Below are 19,347 nucleotides of genomic sequence, written 5' to 3' on the forward strand. Positions count from 1 at the left end.
CTCTGCACCTCCCTACCACTGTGGCCCTCTTCCCAACATTCAATGCCCCTCCGTGCACCCTTCGCCTCTCCACGCACTCAGTGCCCCCCTTCTCAGCACTCTGTGCCCTCCAAGCCTCTTCCCAGAACTCTGTGCCACTCCACGCACTCCCTCTATCACCCTGTATGTAGGCAGGGCCTTCTGGATAGCGTGCACAGACTAGAGCCCTGCCCGCCATATTAGTGACTGAGTAATACATGGTGAGGCAGGTGCGCGGTGTCCATACAGCCCCCTCACAGCCAATCAGAAGGTTCTATGAGGCTCGCCGTCTGGAGAGCACAGACCCGTCAAATCACTCCATAGGCTCCGCCCATACGCCAGGGACTCGGCCCCGCCCTGTTGTGAAGCGTGCGCATGCGTGGTGCGGCCCGCGCGCCTGGCAGTGAGCGAAGTCATGATGGCGGCGGTCAGGCCGTGCTGATGAGACAGCGAAATAACCGTCATCTACAGGAGCGCACATCCGGGCATCTGCGGACCGCCCGACACTGACAGCGACCGTTACGGAGCACTACCGGCAGGGAGATCGAGATTGGAAGCCTCGCATCCGGGAAACCCCTCCTCGCCGCTGCTAAGCTCTACCAGGCCGGAACACCCAGGAGACAGCGGGACCGGGAGGGTCACACAGCGCCGCCACCATGCAGATTACTATGAAAACTCTGCAGCAACAGACCTTCAAGATAGAGATCGACTGCGAAGAGACGGTAAGGCTGCGGCGGCGCTGTGCGGTGTATGTGCGGTGCAGGCCTCCACACGGGCTGCCCGGAGCGCGCCACAACCGCCAGCGGCGCCCCCTGGGTGACCGGTGACAGGGTCGGGGACTTTTTTGGGGCACTGGCAGTGACAGAGTTAATAGCTAGGAGGGGGTTGGGGCGACTATTGCGCGTTCTGGGCCCATGTTTGCCTGCTGGATGGTGGGCACGTGACTTGGGGGCGTGGCCGAGGCCACGTGGTGTGCGCAGCAGTATCTAGCGCTCTGGCGCGCAGTGCAGGCAGTGTGTGGCGGCCCGGCCGGCTAGGCGCCGCTCATGGCGTACATGGAGGTGGCACCGGGGCACCTGACGGCCCTGAGAGGGCTCTGAAGAGAAAGGTGTCCTGCTGGGACATTGTACAGGGCTGCAGACTGGCGCCACACACAACACGGCCACCATACCGGTCAGAAAGGGGCAGCACCTCCCTATGTGTGACCCTGAAGCCACATTTCACAATGCTGCCTGCACACAGTGACCTCACACCTGATGACACTCGTGTACTTACACTGGATCCATGGCACAGAGGGGGAATTCTATTTTCTGGGAGTTTTTCCACATCTGGACCATGATGGACTGGATCCCCCCATAGATGTGTGGCTGAGGGAGCCCACGTCCCAGCCTGGACCCTCCAGTGTTTATCTGCAGCATTTAACGCCACCCTCCTAGGCTGAGGTGCTCAGTGTCCCTCCTCCCTGTAGAGTCCTCACGCTGCTCAGTACAGCTGCAAAGTGGAGACTGAATCCCTCGCATGAGATACATATAACTTATTGTTTCTCGTACGTGTTAATGTGAGGGTTTGGGACACTGCTGTTTCCCCCCTTCTTCTATTTTATGGGTGTTCATGGGCTGATGCTGGTGACCCTGCCACTTTAGCGTACCCTACTCTCACCCTGTGCTTTTTGTGGCCCCTTGTGCCTCTTACTCCTCTGCTGGTGTGGTTGGACCCTTCCACCAGACTGTCCCAGCAGTGCTGTAGGCAGCCCCCCTTCAGTGTGTACTCAGGCCTCCAAATGGAAACTGCAGCTTTTATATGACCTGCAAACATACTCTTTAACCTTTGTTTTACTGCAGAGGAGGGAGGCTCCTGCGGCAGCTGCTTTTTTTTTTTTTTTTTTTTTTTTTTTTTTTACACCCTGACCCAGGAGGACATGATCTCCTTGAGCACTCCGAAGAGTTAAGGTCGCTTTGCACGCTACGATTTATCTGACGATATGTTGTCGGGGTCACGGTTTTCGTGACACACTTTTGTGTTTGTTAGCGACGTCGTTGCGTGTGACACCTACGTGCGACTCCGAACAATCACAAATAGGTTGAAAATCGTTGATCGTTGACACGTCGTTCAGTTTCAAAATATTGTTCATCGTTTGGAATGCAGCAGACATATTGCTACGTTTGACACCCTGAAAACGACGAACATCCACACGACCGCCTTGGTCAAACAATATATCGCTGATTGCTGTTGCGTCGTTTGTGACATGTACGTGTGACCGCTACAAAACGACCTATGAGCGATCTCGGCAAATCGTAACAGCGATCTGGTCGTGTCACACCGCTAGCGATATCGTCGTGTGTAAAGCGGCCTTTGTGGATGTCAGTCTTAGGCTAAGTTCACATTTCCGTTGTTTTGAATCAGTCACATGCGTCGCTTGATGCATGTGACTGATGCGCTGTACAACGGATGACAGAACAGAATTCTTTGTCGGACTCCGTTGTGTGCGGGGGGCGGAGCGCGAGGGGGCGGAGTTCGGGGGGTGGAGCCGAGCTGGGCCGTGGCACTGAGGACATCAGTACCGCAGGGACTGCAGGACAGGTGAGTGTGTGTATACATGCTGAATGCGGGAGGGGGCAGAGCTGAGCGGGGGGCGGGGCCAGGCGCTGAGGATGTCAGTGGCAGTGCTGCGGTCTGCATAGCTGGGGACAGGTGAGTGTATGTATGTGTGAGTGTGTGTGTGCACATGCGGAGTGAGGGAGGGGGCGGAGCCGAGCAGGGCCAGACGAGGGTGTCAGTGGCAGTGCTGGTCTGCATGGCTGGGGACAGGTGAGTGTGTGTGTGTACACACATGTGCGGAGTGCGGGAGGGGGCGGGGCCGAGCAGGGAAGTGTCGGCCTCCCTGCACACGTACCAGACTAAATATCGGGTAACAGCAAAGCACCCGATGTTTACCTTGGTTACCCGATATTTACCTTGGTTACGGGCGTACACCGCTTAGCGCTGGCTCCTTGCACCGTAACCAGGGTAAATATCGGGTAACCAACCAAAGCTGGTGACGTGTGCAGGGAGCCAGAGAGCATGCGCAGCGAAATCCGACGGATCGCGTTGCTCAAAAAACGTTAGACTGCGTTCCTCCCGCCCGGCGGTCAGTCGTTCCACGACTGACCGCCGGGCGGAGGGTGCAACGCAGCATCATCAGTCTCAATCCGCTGCTCATACAAGTCTATGGGAGCAACGGAATCCGCTAAACGGATTCCGTTGTTTACAAGAGCAGTGGATTGTGACTGATACATTTTAGCGGAAATGTGAACTTAGCCTTATTCGTGGGTTTGATGGAGGCTTTTGTTTTCTTCATTGTGCCGCCCAGTTGCAATAAGGCATGAAGCACAGCTGTCACTTGATGCCTGTTCCCTTTTCATTAGGATGTGCATCATCTACTATAACTCGAGGAGATGGAAGGGGAGTGGGTGCATCAGTCTCGTCAACTTATCTGTGACTGAGAAAGTGTACATTTTTTTGGGAGGGGGGGATGTAGGTCTATTCAGAGTCTTTAATGGATAAATTGGGTAAGTTGTTATGGGAGCCTTACCTTATGAGATATCTTATTGTTTCCAAAGTTTTTCCTAATATTTTGTAGAGGCTGCCTATTGGTGGTGGTTCGGGTTGTTAGACCCCACACCCTCGCCTGACTGCATGAGTACAGGGTGTGTATAAGCCCGTACACCATGCCCAGAGCGACGTATAGACTTTCTATTGAGCACGTACACTACCTTGGGCTGATTCACTAAGACAGGGTGTACATACCAGTTCAGGACTGCTGGAGTAAGATGCGCCTAATTCATTAAAGGGGTCGTCAGGACTATTTATTTTGGCCCTTAGGACTAACGGGAGTTGCTGCCTCCTTGCCTGTTCTGCATGGCACAGACTAATCACAGCCCGCTGCTGCCCATGATTTTGCAGCTTCCACTAACATAATGTCGGTAGAACAGAAAACTGTGGAAAAAGGAGCGCAAATAGGGTCTTACCCCGGTAGGAAGGGGGGGTTTTGAAAGGGGGTAGTCACACTCACCTATAGGGGTTGTGAAAGTCACAACACCTATGACAGCATATACGTAACTCCGAGTCAAGGCAGCGGTCCCCAAATTGGCAGATAACAGAGAGTTGTAGAGCAGGGTATTTCCACGCCACGCCAATGACTACCAGTCCGGAAGATTTGAAGATTAATGTAGCTTTATTTGTGCACTGGTCAACGCGTTTCGGGAGACCCAGCTCCCTTCCTCAGGACAGTCAGGCAAAGAACATTAAAGGGAACCTGTCATCAGGAATTTGGCTTTCAACCTAAACGTTTCCCCCTCTGCAGCTCCTGGGCTGCATTCTAGGAAGGTTTTTGTACTTTTTGTGCCCCTTTTTAAACCAAAATAAACACTTTATAAACTTGTACCTTTCTGTTTGAAAATCTTGTTAATTTTCCATGGGGGCGGGCCGTGTGGCGTCCGTTGCTGTAGCTTACGCCGTCCCCCATGCTCCAAATCATGCCTCATAACGCCGCCCACTGCGCCGAGGTCCCGTGCACGCCGGGACACCTAGTGACGTGGTCGCATGCACGAGAGTATGGGCGGCGCTGTGATTGCATCGCAAGTGCCCGCCCATACTCTCGTGCCCGCCCTTTCCCCCACTGCCTCCAGCGTTCTGCGCCGGCCCGACGTCACCTCCTTCCCATCGTACCCTGCAGCAGGAAATAGATGGGAGGAGCGGAGCACAGGAGAAGCAGAGGATCTGAGCGACGTACAGAGGGGAGAGCGCGCACACGAGAGTATGGGCGCGCACTTGCGATGCAATCACAGCGCCGCCCATACTCTCGTGCCTGCGACCACGTCACTAGGTGTCCCGGCGTGCACGGGACCTCGGCGCAGTGGGCGGCGTTATGAGGCATGATTTGGAGCATGGGGGACGGCGTAAGCTACAGCAACGGACGCCACACGGCCCGCCCCCATGGAAAATTAACAAGATTTTCAAACAGAAAGGTACAAGTTTATAAAGTGTTTATTTTGGTTTAAAAAGGGGCACAAAAAGTACAAAAACCTTCCTAGAATGCAGCCCAGGAGCTGCAGAGGGGGAAACGTTTAGGTTGAAAGCCAAATTCCTGATGACAGGTTCCCTTTAAATTAGATTTAGGCTATGTGTCCACGGTAGAATGTACTTGCGGATTTTTCTGCCTGAAAATCCGCGACTTTCGCGGCAAATCCGCACCCGCGGATTTTGATGCGGATTTTTTTTTTTTTTTTTCCCCATTCAAAACCAAAAATCCGCACCAAATCTGCACCAAACAATTGACATGCTGCAGATTTTTCCGGATCAAAATCCGCGGCAAATCCGCAGCGGAAAAATCCGCAGCATGGACACAGCATTTCCAAAATGCCATTGAAATGGCTTGGAAGTGCCGCTGCTGCAGATTTTCGGGAAATCCGCGGCAAATCCGCGCAAAATCCGCAGCGTGGGCACATAGCCTTAACCTTGAGATTGATACTTTTCTACATTTTTGGTGCTCAAGTCCTCACAGTTCTCTTCTTCTCTTTCTGTTCTCTATGCTAAATATGGCGCACACAGTGCAAAGATTGAGTCAACTTCTTTATCTGGTTTCAGTTGTCATTTTCATATTGTCCATACAATTTAGGAAAGGTGTCAAGTTTTGCCCATTTTTGGGGTTCTTTGACATTGTCCAATTTTCCTTTTTTTTTCTGTTCCAGTACACACAAAGGAAATACAGATGTGTATAAATAAGCCTGTAATAGAATATTTTCTGGGAGAAATACTTCATTTTCTGGAACAATTTCAAGGGTCATGGCCATGACTGTTTCTAACTTGTATGTGCATCTTTTTTTAAAGGGAACCTGTCGGGTGTAATATGCACGCAGAGCCACGGGCAGTTCTGGGTGTATATTGCTAATCCCTGCCTAACCATCCCTGTATACACTAACATAGATAAAGAGATCTTTAGAAAAAGTATTTCTAACGATTCTTTATGATATGAGCGCGGGGACTATTTGCAAGGGCATTGGTTCCCCCCTTCGATTAGTCCGTCCTCTTAGCACAGGGGTGTACTAACATGGTATTCAATGCCCATTGCCAAGTGTCATCGGCAGTGACGCGCGTACTGGTGTCCATTGTCACCGCCTCAGAAGCTGGGTTTAGGCTCAGTGCACATGATCAGATGTCCCAGCACTTCCTGTCATGTGCACAATGAAGCTGGGTGTACACGTCCTGGCTTCAGAGCGGTCTACTGCACATGACTGGAAGTGCTGGGCCTTCTGATCATGTGCACTGAGCCTAAACCCTGTGTCTGAAGCAGTGACAACGGACACAGGTACGCGAGTCACCGCTGATGATGCTGGGCAGTGGATATTGAATAGCATGTTGGTACACCCCTGTGGGCGTGCTATCATGCTTAGAGGGCGGACTAGCCGGGGGGGGGGGGCGCTCTTGCGACTAGTCCCCACGCTCATTAGCATACGATAAAAGATCTTTACAAATAGTTTTTCTAAAGATCTCTTTATCTATGCTAGTGTATACAGGGACGGTTAGGCAGAGATTAGCAATATACACCCAGAACTTCTCATGTTTCTGGGTGCATATTGTATCTGGCAGGTTCCCTTTAAAGGGAACCAAACATCAGGATTTTCGTGTATAAGCTGCAGCCAGTGCAGTACTGGCACTATCAGGCACAGTGTGTACATACCATTAGGGTGCAGCTCGGGTGTTTAGGCTGTGAAATCCAACTTTATAAAGTTTGAAAAATCAAGCACTTTTTGATTGACGTGTGCACCTCTCTCCTGATGTCCGGGCGGCTTATGCACGTGTATCCCCGCCCCCCCGCCGCCTGTTCCTTCCTCTCTCTTGTTGTATTCAAATTTCTCTCTTCAGAAACATGGCGCTGGAGTTGGCACCTGCGCATAGCACTTATCTCCGGCGCCATGTTTCTGAAGCCTGCAGTAGCTAGTATTACCTGCAGCTACGATATCGTACCGTGCCAGCACAGCAGCCGCCTAGGACACCGGGACGCCACAGGAAAAAGCCGACAGTAGCCTGCCAGCGACATCGGGGGTCAAGTGAGGTAAGTTCACAATGGACTCACATGACCCCGTGACGGCAGTGCTGCGAGACCCGGTCACTGTATCCTGGGGCGGCACGATATCGTAGCTGCAGGTAATACTAGCTACTGCGGGCTTCAGAAACATGGCGCCAGAGATAAGCGCTATGCGCAGGTGCCAACTCCAGCGCCATGTTTCTGAAGAGAGAAATTTGAATACAGCCAGAGAGAGGAAGGAACAGGCGGCGGGGGCGGAGGGGGGGGGGGGGCGGGGATACACGTGCATAACACGCCCGGACATCAGGAGAGAGGTGCACACGTCAATCAAAAAGTGCTTGATTTTTCAAACTTTGTAAAGTTGGATTTCACTGCCTTAATACCCGAGCTGCCCCCTGATGGTATGTACACGCTGGGCCTGATAATGCCAGTACTGCACTGGCTGCACCTTATACAGGAACATGCTGATTTCTTCAGCGCTCTTATTGGGAGACCCAGACGATTGGGGTATAGCTACTGCCCTCTGGAGGCCACACAAAGCACTACATTAAAAGTGCAAGGCCCCTCCCCCTCTGGCTATACCCCCCCCGTGGTATCACGGGTTCTCCAGTTTTAGCTTTGTGTGCGAAGGAGGTCAGACATCCACGCATAGCTCCACAGATTTTAGTCAGCAGTAGCTGCTGACTATTTCGGATGGAAGAAAAGAGGACACATATAGTGTTCCCAGCATGCTCCCTTCTCACCCCTGGATGGTGTTGTAAGGTTGAGGTACCTATTGCTGGTACAGGGCTGGAGCCTGACATGCTGCTTTCCTTCCACATCCCCCTGAGGGGCTCTGTGGAAGTGGGATCCTGCCGGCCTCAAAGCTCTGACGCCGGGCTCCATCCACAGACCCATTTGAACCTGCTGGATACGGAGCTGGAGTACCGTTCAGGGACATGGCCCTGCACCATTACAGGTACTCTGTGTCCCCGTACACACAGGCACAGCACACTCCAGACTTGCTGGGTGTGCTAGTGCGCCGGGGACAGTAAAGGGTTACAGTCACTGCAGCTTTGCTGAGTGACTTTGTGTTTTGGGAACTACCGCGCCGGACGCTCCGGGAGCGGCGGCGCGGCTGGGACTTGTAGTTCGCCGGGGACTGGGCGCCGACCGCGCTTTTACGGCGGCGGCGCTGATAACTCCAGTCCCCGGCTTCTGCGGCCTAGTGCCGCTTCGTTCCCACCCCCTCCCTGTCACTCAGGGAAGGGGACAGGCGCTGAGCAATCAGCAGCGCCGAGGGCTGGAGCCTTTTTACATGCTCCAGCCCTCTCACTGCACACTGTCGGACGCCGGATTCCCGCTCTGCCTTGGGGCACGCCCACGGCCCGCCCCTACTCACACGAGCTGGGGAAGAAGCCGGCAGCCATTACTGGCAGTTCTTCAGGACTTTCGGCGCCAAGGCAGGACGGTGGCGATCATACACCCGCTTATAGCGGGCGGTAAGAGGCACATATAGTGCTGAAATCTGCAGTGGATACATGTGTTGTTTTTAACTACATAGGTCGCTATATGCCCGCTTGGGGAGCGACTCATCCGCAGCAGGAAAGCAGGTGTGCTAAAGCACAGGCTTTCTAGGCTGCTTGTTTTACACGACTGAGGTGTTCATTTGTGTTTATGCTGATATGCACTGTACAGTCGCTAGTCTTAGCTATATTCTTCTGGAATGGCTAGACTACAGCAGCAGAAAACCAAGGGTGCTGGGGCACAGGTTTTTTTCTATGCTGCTTGTATTGCATGGGCTGCAGTGTGCATTTGTACTTTATGCTTGTATGCTATACATTGCACTGTATGGTCACTCTTCTGGGCTATATTCCCCTAGATGACTAGTCTATAGCAGCAGAAGAGCTGGGGTGCCAGGGCACAGGCTTCTATGCTGCTTGGATTGCATGTGCTGCAGTGTTCATTTGTACTTGTGCTTGTATGCTATACATTGCACTGTAGGGTCACTCTTCTGGGCTATATTCCCCTAGATGACTAGTATACAGCAGCAGAAGAGCAGGGGTGCCAGGGCACAGGCTTCTATGCTGCTTGTATTGCTTGTGCTGCAGTGGTCATTTGTACTTTATGCCTGTATGCTATACATTGCAATGTACGGTCGCCAATCTTGGCTATATACTTCTAGATAGCTAGTCGGCAGCGGCAAAAAAGCAACACAGATTTCAGTGCTGTGTTTACTACATGGGATGCTGTTCATGACACCGTCCCATTGTGTGCATGCTCCCCTGTAGGTCTGCCGGGGTCTCTAGCACTTCGTCTGCCGGGGCTCTACTAGTTGGGGCCAAAGAAACCTCCTGTCAACTCTGTCCATGGACAGGGACGGAGTAGTCATAATATAGAGACTTGCACCCATGGGCAATCTACTTGACCAAAAGGCAGTTCTTCAGGGCTTTGATACTGACATCGCTCTCAATCCGGATACACCGGGTGGTAACGTCATACGGAATGATCCTATACCGTCCATCAATGGAAGGTTGGATCTTTCTCCCTCAGCTCCCCCAGTGGGGATAGGAGACGAACAGGAGAAGTTCCTTTTCAGTGTCTCACGCAGATATTGAGTGTTTTTCTGGCCACGCTGACTTCAGAGAAGCAGTCCAGGAACACCACGCTTACCAGATAAGCGTCTTCTCCAAACGTTTTTAGGATACACGTTATCCCTTTTTTCCCCTGACGTGGTCAGCGCGGGACCCAGGGTCCAAAGGTGGATTCTCCAATCTCCAGGCTTGCATATGGAGATGGGGCTTCACTTCAAGATGCCATTCACAGACAGATGGACTCTGGTTGAAATCTGTCTAGGAGGCTATCGGCGTGTCGGTTGCTCCGGCATCCACAGCCGTATTGGCAACCTAACCTTTTCTGCTGTTCTTGCGCAGCGGACCTTGAACAGGGACATCTGTACGCAATGTCTGCACTGCGACTTACCCTGTTAATACTGTCCTAAAAGTACAGTCGAGGTTTCGGTCCTTCCCAAGCTCCGGCAGGTCCCAATTGTCCTCGTGCAAAAGGGCTACAAAACCTCAGACGGGCTCAGATTCCGGCCGGGCTCAATCTCGCCCAAGGAAGGCAGTCGGAGGAACCGCTACCAAGGCGGTCTCCTCAGGACTCTCAGCTCTCTCTCTCTCTCTCTCCGCGGTTGATGGCAGACTCCCCCGCCTTTGGCGACATTTAGCTGCCACAGGTCACTGACTGGTGGGTGACGGACATTGTGCTCACGTGCACAGGACAGTGTTCTGTTCTCGTCCTCCGACTCCATTCTTCAGAACGGCCCCACCTCTCCACCGAGCAGATGCCCTGCTGCAGGCGGTGGACGCTCTAAGAGCAGAAGGAGTGGAGATCCCTGGCCCCCCTCAGGAACGAGGGCGAGGGTTTGTACTCCAATCTCTTTGGGGCTCCAAAAATGGACGGTCCCTTCCGTCCTGTTCTGGTTCTGAAACTGCTCAACGAGCATGCGAACGCCAGGCGGTTCCGGATGGGATTCCTCCGATCCGTCATTGCCTCAATGTCTCGAGGAGACTTCCTTGCCTCAACAGACATCAAAGATGCCTATCGCCACGTGCCAATTGCTACGGAGCACCAACGTTTTCTACGTTTTGTGATAGGAGACGAACATCTTCTGTTCGTAGCTCTGCCATTCAGTCTGGCGACAGCCCCACGGGTGTTCACCAAGGTCATGGCAGCAGTGGTAGCAGTCTTGCACTCTCAGGGACACCCGGTGATCCCGTACTTGGACGATCTACTCGTCAAAGCACCCTCCCTCGAGGCATGCCAACGCAGCCTGAATGTTTCGCTGGAGACTCTCCAGACTTTCGGGTGGATCATCAATTTGGCAAGGTCAAATCTGTCTCCGACTCAATCACTAACGTATCTCGGCATGGAGTTTCATACTCTATCAGCCATAGTGAAGCTTCCGCTGAACCAGCAGCGTTCACTGCAGACAGAGGTGCAGTCTCTCCTTCAAGGCCAGTCGCACCCCTTAAGGCGCCTCATGCACTTCCTAAGGAAGATGGTGGCAGCCATCGAGGCAGTTATCTTTGCGCAGTTTCATCTGCGCCAACGGCAATGGGACATTCTCCGCCAATGGGATGGGCAGTCAACCTCCCTGGACGGGAAGTCTCCCTTTCCCTGACGGCCGAGGACTCTCTGCAATAGTGGCTTATTCCCACCTCATTGTCATAGCCCCCATCCTGGGCAGTGGTCACGACAGATACGAGTCTGTCGGGGTGGGGAGCAGTTTGTCTCCGCCACATGGCTCAGGGGACGTGGACTCAGCAGGAGTCCACCCTTCAGATCGATGTTCTGGAAATCGGGGCAGGGTATCTTACCCTATTAGCTTTCCAGAAGTGGCTAGAAAGAGAGCAGATCCGAATCCAGTCGGACATCTCCACAGCGGTGGCATACATCAACCACCAAGGAGGGACACGCAGTCAGCAGCCTTCCAGGAAGTCCGGCGAATCCTCATGTGGGTGGAGGACACAGCATCCACCATATCCGCAGTTCACATCCCGGGCGTAGAAAACTGGGAAGCAGACTTCCTCAGTCGCCAGGGCATGGACGCGGGGGAATGGTCCCTTCACCCGGACGTGTTTCAGGGAATCTGTTGCCGCTGGGGGGTGCCGGACGTCGACCTAATGGCGTCTCGGCACACCAACAAGGTCCCGGCATTTATGGCACGATCGCGCGATCACAGAGCTCTGGCGGCAGACGCCTTAGTGCAAGATTGGTCGCAGTTCCGGCTCACATATGTGTTTCCACCTCTGGCACTCTTGCCCAGAGTACTGCGCAAAAATCAGATCCGATTGCAGCCGCGTCATACTCGTCGCACCAGACTGGCCGAGGAGATCGTGGTATCCGGATCTGTGGCATCTCACGGTCGGCCGACCGGGGTCACTACCAGACCGACCAGACTTACTGTCTCAAGGGCCGTTTTCTCCATCGGAATTCTGCGGCCCTGAACCTGACTGTGTGGCCATTGAGTCATGGATCCTAGCATCTGCAGGATTATCTCAAGGAGTGGTTGCCACAATGAGACAAGCTAGAAAGTCGAATTCTGCTAAGATCTACCACAGGACGTGGAAGATTTTTCTTATCCTGGTGCTCTGCTCAGGGAGTGTCTCCCTGGCCATTTGCATTACCCAAGTTTCTTTCCTTCCTGCAATCGGGGTTAGAAAAGGGCTTGTCGCTCAGCTCCCTTAAAGGGCAAGTTTCGGCACTATCCGTGTTTTTTCAGAAGCGTCTAGCACGTCTTCCTAAGGTGCGCACGTTCTTGCAGGGGGTCTGTCATATTGTGCCCCCGTACAAGCGACCGTTAGATCCATGGGATCTGAACAGGGTACTAGTTGCTCTCCAGAAGCCGCCCTTCGAGCCTCTGAAGGAAGTTTCCTTTTCTCGGCTGTCGCAGAAAGTGGCGTTTCTTGTTGCGATCACATCGCTTCGGCGAGTGTCTGAGCTGGCAGCTCTGTCATCCAAGGCTCCCTTCCTGGTGTTCCACCAGGACAAGGTTGTGCTGCGCCCTATTCCGGAGTTTCTTCCTAAGGTCGTATCCTCTTTTCATCTTAATCAGGATATCTCCTTGCCTTCGTTTTGTCCTCATCCGGTTCACCGGTATGAAAAGGACTTACGTTTGCTAGATCTGGTGAGGGCACTCAGAATCTACATTTCCCGCACGGCGCCCATACGCCGTGCCGATGCACTTTTTGTCCTTGTCGCTGGTCCGCGCAAAGGGTTGCAGGCTTCTAAAGCCACCCTGGCTCGATGGATCAAAGAACCAATTCTAGAGGCCTACCGTTCTGCGGGGCTTCCGGTTCCTTCAGGGCTAAAAGCCCACTCAACCAGAGCCGTGGGTGCGTCCTGGGCATTACGTCACCAGGCTTCGGCTCAACAGGTGTGCCAGGCAGCTACCTGGTCCAGTCTGCACACTTTCACCAAGCATTATCAGGTGCATACCTATGCTTCGGCGGATGCCAGCTTAGGTAGAAGAGTCCTGCAGGCGGCAGTGACACCCCCGTAGGGGAGGGCTGTTTTGCAGCTCTAACATGAGGTATTTATTTACCCACCCAGGGACAGCTTTTGGACGTCCCAATCGTCTGGGTCTCCCAATAGAGCGCTGAAGAAGAAGGGAATTTTGTTACTTACCGTAAATTCCTTTTCTTCTAGCTCTTATTGGGAGACCCAGCACCCGCCCTGTTGTCCTTCGGGATGTTTTTTTGTTGTTTGCGGGTACACATGTTGTTCATGTTGAACGGTTTTTCAGTTCTCCGATGTTATTCGGAGTTAATTTGTTTAAACCAGTTAATGGCTTCCTCCTTCTTGCTTTGGCACTAAAACTGGAGAACCCGTGATACCACGGGGGGGTATAGCCAGAGGGGGAGGGGCCTTGCACTTTTAATGTAGTGCTTTGTGTGGCCTCCAGAGGGCAGTAGCTATACCCCAATCGTCTGGGTCTCCCAATAAGAGCTAGAAGAAAAGGAATTTACGGTAAGTAACAAAATTCCCTTCTTCTGGTTCCCTTTAAGTTCTCTTAAGGGACTTGAGCTTGCAGTTGTTGTAGTACTGCAGTAAATAGTGTGCTATCAAGTACACTGTAGCTTCACATGATGTGGCAACTAAGGTGGCAGGCACAGGGGCCTTCAGCAGACTTTGGCTCCTTGCAGTCGCATTATAGGGGGCTGATGGGAGCATTATTTAACGGTGACGTTAGCTTCGGCTGTTGCAGGCAGATCCTGGCTATCTAACATCTACTGTTCATGAAACAGGCTCTGCTCCTGAGCCTGCTCCCTATAGCCCTCAGTAACAATTATCATTACAGGACTATTTGGCGTGCTGCAGGTAGTCCAGCATATTCATGAGCTCTGTATAACTGCTAGATCTGCAGCAGAGAAAACATTGATTTTATCAAAATGACAGCAAACAGCTCAGTAAGTGACACATCACTGGAATCAGGGTCTCTATCTCTACATTATGCTGCACTCAGATGTCGGACACAAAAACCTGGTGACAGATTCCCTTTCAGTTGAATGTAGAGGCACATGTATCTACTGTATTAGCATTAGAGGGGTATTCCCATCTCCAAAATCCTATCCCAATATATAGTAGATGTAATATTAGCAAATGCCTCTAATTAGACATACAGTATAGTTCTAATTAGCCATGTGTCTTACCTCATGTTCAGGGCATTGCAGCTTAGAAATCCATGGTTATGACCACTCATAGTGACAAATAGTTGTTAGTGATAATAACAATGGATACCTAAGCTCCTGCAATGCCCTGCACATGAGATGTTTGCTAATATTATTACATCTTCGTCTAGGATCTAGGAGATTTACTTATGCTGCACACACATTTAGGCAGGTTTAGCGATTAAAAAACAAAGCTTAGGATTGTTTCTTCAGAGCCATTGGTTAGGCCCCTTTCACACATCATTTTTTTTGCCATCAGTCACAATCCGTTGGCTTGACGGATCCTTCGCATCATATATAGTGTTTTTACACCCCACCTGAGCATGCTCAGTTAAAAAGAAAACGTAATCCATCACCGGATTACGACGGATCCTGCGCCCATAGGCTTCCATTCTGCCATACGACAGATGGAGACAGAACTGTCCCGACTGTTTTTTCGACGTGGGTTCGATGAAACGTCGCTAATACAAGTCTATAAGCAAAAACCGGATTCAGCGGCATCAGTCGCCGGATCCGTTTTTTCAAAATTCAACGGATTGTGACTGATGGGAAAAACATGATGTGTGAAAGGGGCCTAAAGTGGATACTGTATAGTTTTATGCGTTTAGGTATGTCACAATTTGCTGAATAGGCGCCGATCTCCCCTTAGCGTCGTGCCGTTCTGCTCCGTGCGCTGTACACATCCGACCACCGCCCATAACAGCTGATTGTATAACTGATCTATGGGATCCTCCTCTCTAAATCAATCTCCCTCTCCACAGGTTAAAGCTTTGAAGGAGAAAATTGAACAAGAGAAGGGAAAGGATGCATTTCCAGTTGCTGGCCAAAAATTAATTTATGCAGGTAATTACAGGCACTGAGTGATGAATGTATGGCTTATATGGAGAATAGAAGGATTGCCGACACTTCCTAAACTGAAACTGAAAATAACATATAGTATTATTTATTTATTATAGCACCATTAAATCATTAAATCCATGGCGTTTACATGTGAAAAGGGTATATATAAAAACTAGTACAACAATCATTAACATTAAAAAAAAAAACCAGACTGGTACAGGAGGAGAGAGGACCCTGCCCGCGAGGGCTCACAGTCTACAGGGAATGGATCAGGGTACAATAGGTGAGGACAGAGCCGGTTGCGCAGTGGTGTACTGGACTGAGGGCTATTGTAGGTTGTAGGCTTGTCGGAAGAGGTGGCTCTTCAGGTTCCTCTTGAAGCTTTCCACGGTAGGAGAGAGCGTCTGATTTGCTGGGGTAGAGCGTTCCAGAGTATGGGGGAGGCACGGGAGAAATCTTATATGCGATTGTGTAAAGAAGAGAAGAGAGGAGTAGTATCCAAAATAACAGTTGCACTCAAGTAAAGGAGAAGGGTAAATAACTAAAGGATGTAAACAGTGACTATTGAAATGGGAATATGCATTGCTGCCTTGAAAACATGAAATTATTTTTTGAGAGAAAAAAATTATTTTCCCTCCCCTTTCCTTGAGTGCAGCTGTTATTTCGGATTATATGAAGTAGTGATCTACTTTGTACGGCCACCTTAACACATTGAGTATTTGGTAGGCCAAAACCAGGAGTGGGTGGATAAAACAGAAGTGGTGCCTGTGTTTCCATTATACTTTTCCTCTGAGTGGTCCACTCCTGGTTTTAGCTGCAAATATTAATGTAAAATGCTGACCAAATACTGAAGGTGTGAATGTGGTCTTAGGCTCTGTTCACACAAAATCCTGGCTTGAGAAATGAAACTGCTGTTTTTTTGGGCAAATAAATGGCAGTAAGTACTTACAAACCCTAATGTTATCCATTAGGTTCCTTTTGGGGTTCTAGTAGTCTCATGTGACTTAAGTACATGCCCACAATGAGTTTTACTCGTATTTTTGCTGCCTGAGTAAAATGCAGCGCTTTACAGTATAAGAAGAGTGGATCGGCTAATAGAAATCTCCTGCCCACGGTGCCTCTTTACACAGCATAAACTGACCTGCAACGTGTTTTTCCAATCCGCAGCAGGCCAATGTCTCTTGTGGGTGTGCTGAGTTTTCTGTGTGGAACTTTCCCATAGACTTGCATTAGATATGGAAATTCCGCAGTTAAAAAAGCGCAAATGCATTTTTGGTGTGTTTACGTGGCGGAAGTGCATAAAAAACACATGTAATCCGCAGATGAAGATTCTAAAACAAAACTGCTTCATTTAAAGGATGTCGCCAAACAGACAAAAACACACCCCAAAATGTAAGGAAAAAAATGCACGTAAACGAAGGAGATGGTGAAGAAATTCTACATGGTAAAAAACTCAACAGATACTGATCGTGAGGATGTAGCCTAAAGGGGCTCTACAGTTTGTGGAGTTTTTGCAATGTAGAATACCAAAAACCCTGTCTGACTAACACAAAAAACCCTGTCTGACTGACGAACGCCGAAACCCCTGTCTGACTGACGAACGCCGAAACCCCTGTCTGACTGACGAACGCCGAAACCCCTGTCTGACTGACGAACGCCGAAACCCCTGTCTGACTGACGAACGCCGAAACCCCTGTCTGACTGACGAACGCCGAAACCCCTGTCTGACTGACGAACGCCGAAACCCCTGTCTGACTGACGAACGCCGAAACCCCTGTCTGGCTGACGAACGCCGAAACCCCTGTCTGGCTGACGAACGCCGAAACCCCTGTCTGGCTGACGAACGCCGAAACCCCTGTCTGGCTGACGAACGCCGAAACCCCTGTCTGGCTGACGAACGCCGAAACCCCTGTCTGGCTGACGAACGCCGAAACCCCTGTCTGGCTGACGAACGCCGAAACCCCTGTCTGGCTGACGAACGCCGAAACCCCTGTCTGGCTGACGAACGCCGAAACCCCTGTCTGGCTGACGAACGCCGAAACCCCTGTCTGGCTGACGAACGCCGAAACCCCTGTCTGGCTGACGAACGCCGAAACCCCTGTCTGGCTGACGAACGCCGAAACCCCTGTCTGGCTGACGAACGCCGAAACCCCTGTCTGGCTGACGAACGCCGAAACCCCTGTCTGGCTGACGAACGCCGAAACCCCTGTCTGGCTGACGAACGCCGAAACCCCTGTCTGGCTGACGAACGCCGAAACCCCTGTCTGGCTGACGAACGCCGAAACCCCTGTCTGGCTGACGAACGCCGAAACCCCTGTCTGGCTGACGAACGCCGAAACCCCTGTCTGGCTGACGAACGCCGAAACCCCTGTCTGGCTGACGAACGCCGAAACCCCTGTCTGGCTGACGAACGCCGAAACCCCTGTCTGGCTGACGAACGCCGAAACCCCTGTCTGGCTGACGAACGCCGAAACCCCTGTCTGGCTGACGAACGCCGAAACCCCTGTCTGGCTGACGAACGCCGAAACCCCTGTCTGGCTGACGAACGCCGAAACCCCTGTCTGGCTGACGAACGCCGAAACCCCTGTCTGGCTGACGAACGCCGAAACCCCTGTCTGGCTGACGAACGCCGAAACCCCTGTCTGGCTGACGAACGCCGAAACCCCTGTCTGGCTGACGAACGCCGAAACCCCTGTCTGGCTGACGAACGCCGAAACCCCTGTCTGGCTGACGAACGCCGAAACCCCTGTCTGGCTGACGAACGCCGAAACCCCTGTCTGGCTGACGAACGCCGAAACCCCTGTCTGGCTGAGTAACCCCCAAACCCCTGTCTGGCTGAGTAACCCCGAAACCCCTGTCTGGCTGACGAACGCCGAAACCCCTGTCTGGCTGACGAACGCCGAAACCCCTGTCTGGCTGACGAACGCCGAAACCCCTGTCTGGCTGACGAACGCCGAAACCCCTGTCTGGCTGACGAACGCCGAAACCCCTGTCTGGCTGACGAACGCCGAAACCCCTGTCTGGCTGACGAACGCCGAAACCCCTGTCTGGCTGACGAACGCCGAAACCCCTGTCTGGCTGACGAACGCCGAAACCCCTGTCTGGCTGACGAACGCCGAAACCCCTGTCTGGCTGACGAACGCCGAAACCCCTGTCTGGCTGACGAACGCCGAAACCCCTGTCTGGCTGACGAACGCCGAAACCCCTGTCTGGCTGACGAACGCCGAAACCCCTGTCTGGCTGACGAACGCCGAAACCCCTGTCTGGCTGACGAACGCCGAAACCCCTGTCTGGCTGACGAACGCCGAAACCCCTGTCTGGCTGACGAACGCCGAAACCCCTGTCTGGCTGACGAACGCCGAAACCCCTGTCTGGCTGACGAACGCCGAAACCCCTGTCTGGCTGACGAACGCCGAAACCCCTGTCTGGCTGACGAACGCCGAAACCCCTGTCTGGCTGACGAACGCCGAAACCCCTGTCTGGCTGACGAACGCCGAAACCCCTGTCTGGCTGACGAACGCCGAAACCCCTGTCTGGCTGACGAACGCCGAAACCCCTGTCTGGCTGACGAACGCCGAAACCCCTGTCTGGCTGAGTAACCCCCAAACCCCTGTCTGGCTGAGTAACCCCAAAACCCCTGTCTGACTGAGTAACACCAATGTGAAGAGAACCTGGTAAATGTGAGAGGTTTGGCCACCGCTGGTCCACCTTCCCCCATTTTCAGTGTTTAATAATAACCTGTCTGCTTCATTCTAGGAAAAATCCTTAATGATGACACGGCACTCAAAGAATACAAGATTGACGAGAAAAACTTTGTAGTGGTGATGGTGACAAAAGTAAGTTACTATCTGCACCCTGAAAATATAGACGTACATCATGTCCCTTCAAGCTACAGGGTAATACTGGAGAGCTGCTTTTTCACCAATACCTTTTATTTAGCATAGTATAAACCTTTAATAAATCCCCATCGGCATTCGTACAACACGATCATGGGGACCTGATGATTGTCACTGCAAGCAGAAACTCAATTAATGACCTAATCTGCCAGCTGGGGTGGCCTGTTAGCCTTAGACCATGTTCTTGGCATGGTCAATGTGCCCACGCTGCAGAAAATGCGCAGATTTTGCCACGGATTTCTCGTGGAAAAGCTGCGGATTTTCCAAAAATCTGCAGCACAGCTACTCCCCAGCCATTTCTATGGCATTTGGG

The 19,347-nt window shown here is 52.0% G+C and overlaps 1 protein-coding gene across 3 annotated transcripts in view; it reads left to right on the forward strand.

Moving 5' to 3' along the window:
- Positions 1-386: 386 nt before the first annotated feature.
- RAD23B (RAD23 nucleotide excision repair protein B) overlaps positions 387-19,347 on the forward strand; it is a 49,019-nt gene continuing 30,058 nt past the window's right edge. For 2 of the 3 annotated variants that reach the window (XM_075316692.1, XM_075316700.1), the window contains exons 1-3: positions 387-740; positions 15,060-15,141; positions 18,895-18,974. In XM_075316692.1, coding sequence (XP_075172807.1) covers positions 675-740; positions 15,060-15,141; positions 18,895-18,974 — 228 coding nt within the window. In that variant the 5' untranslated portion in view covers positions 387-674. The remainder of the gene's footprint in view (positions 741-15,059; positions 15,142-18,894; positions 18,975-19,347) is intronic. The other variant, XM_075316686.1, reaches the window with a different exon arrangement.

The sequence above is a fragment of the Anomaloglossus baeobatrachus genome, chromosome 1, assembly GCF_048569485.1.
Source record: "Anomaloglossus baeobatrachus isolate aAnoBae1 chromosome 1, aAnoBae1.hap1, whole genome shotgun sequence".
Taxonomy (NCBI): Eukaryota; Metazoa; Chordata; class Amphibia; order Anura; family Aromobatidae; genus Anomaloglossus; species Anomaloglossus baeobatrachus.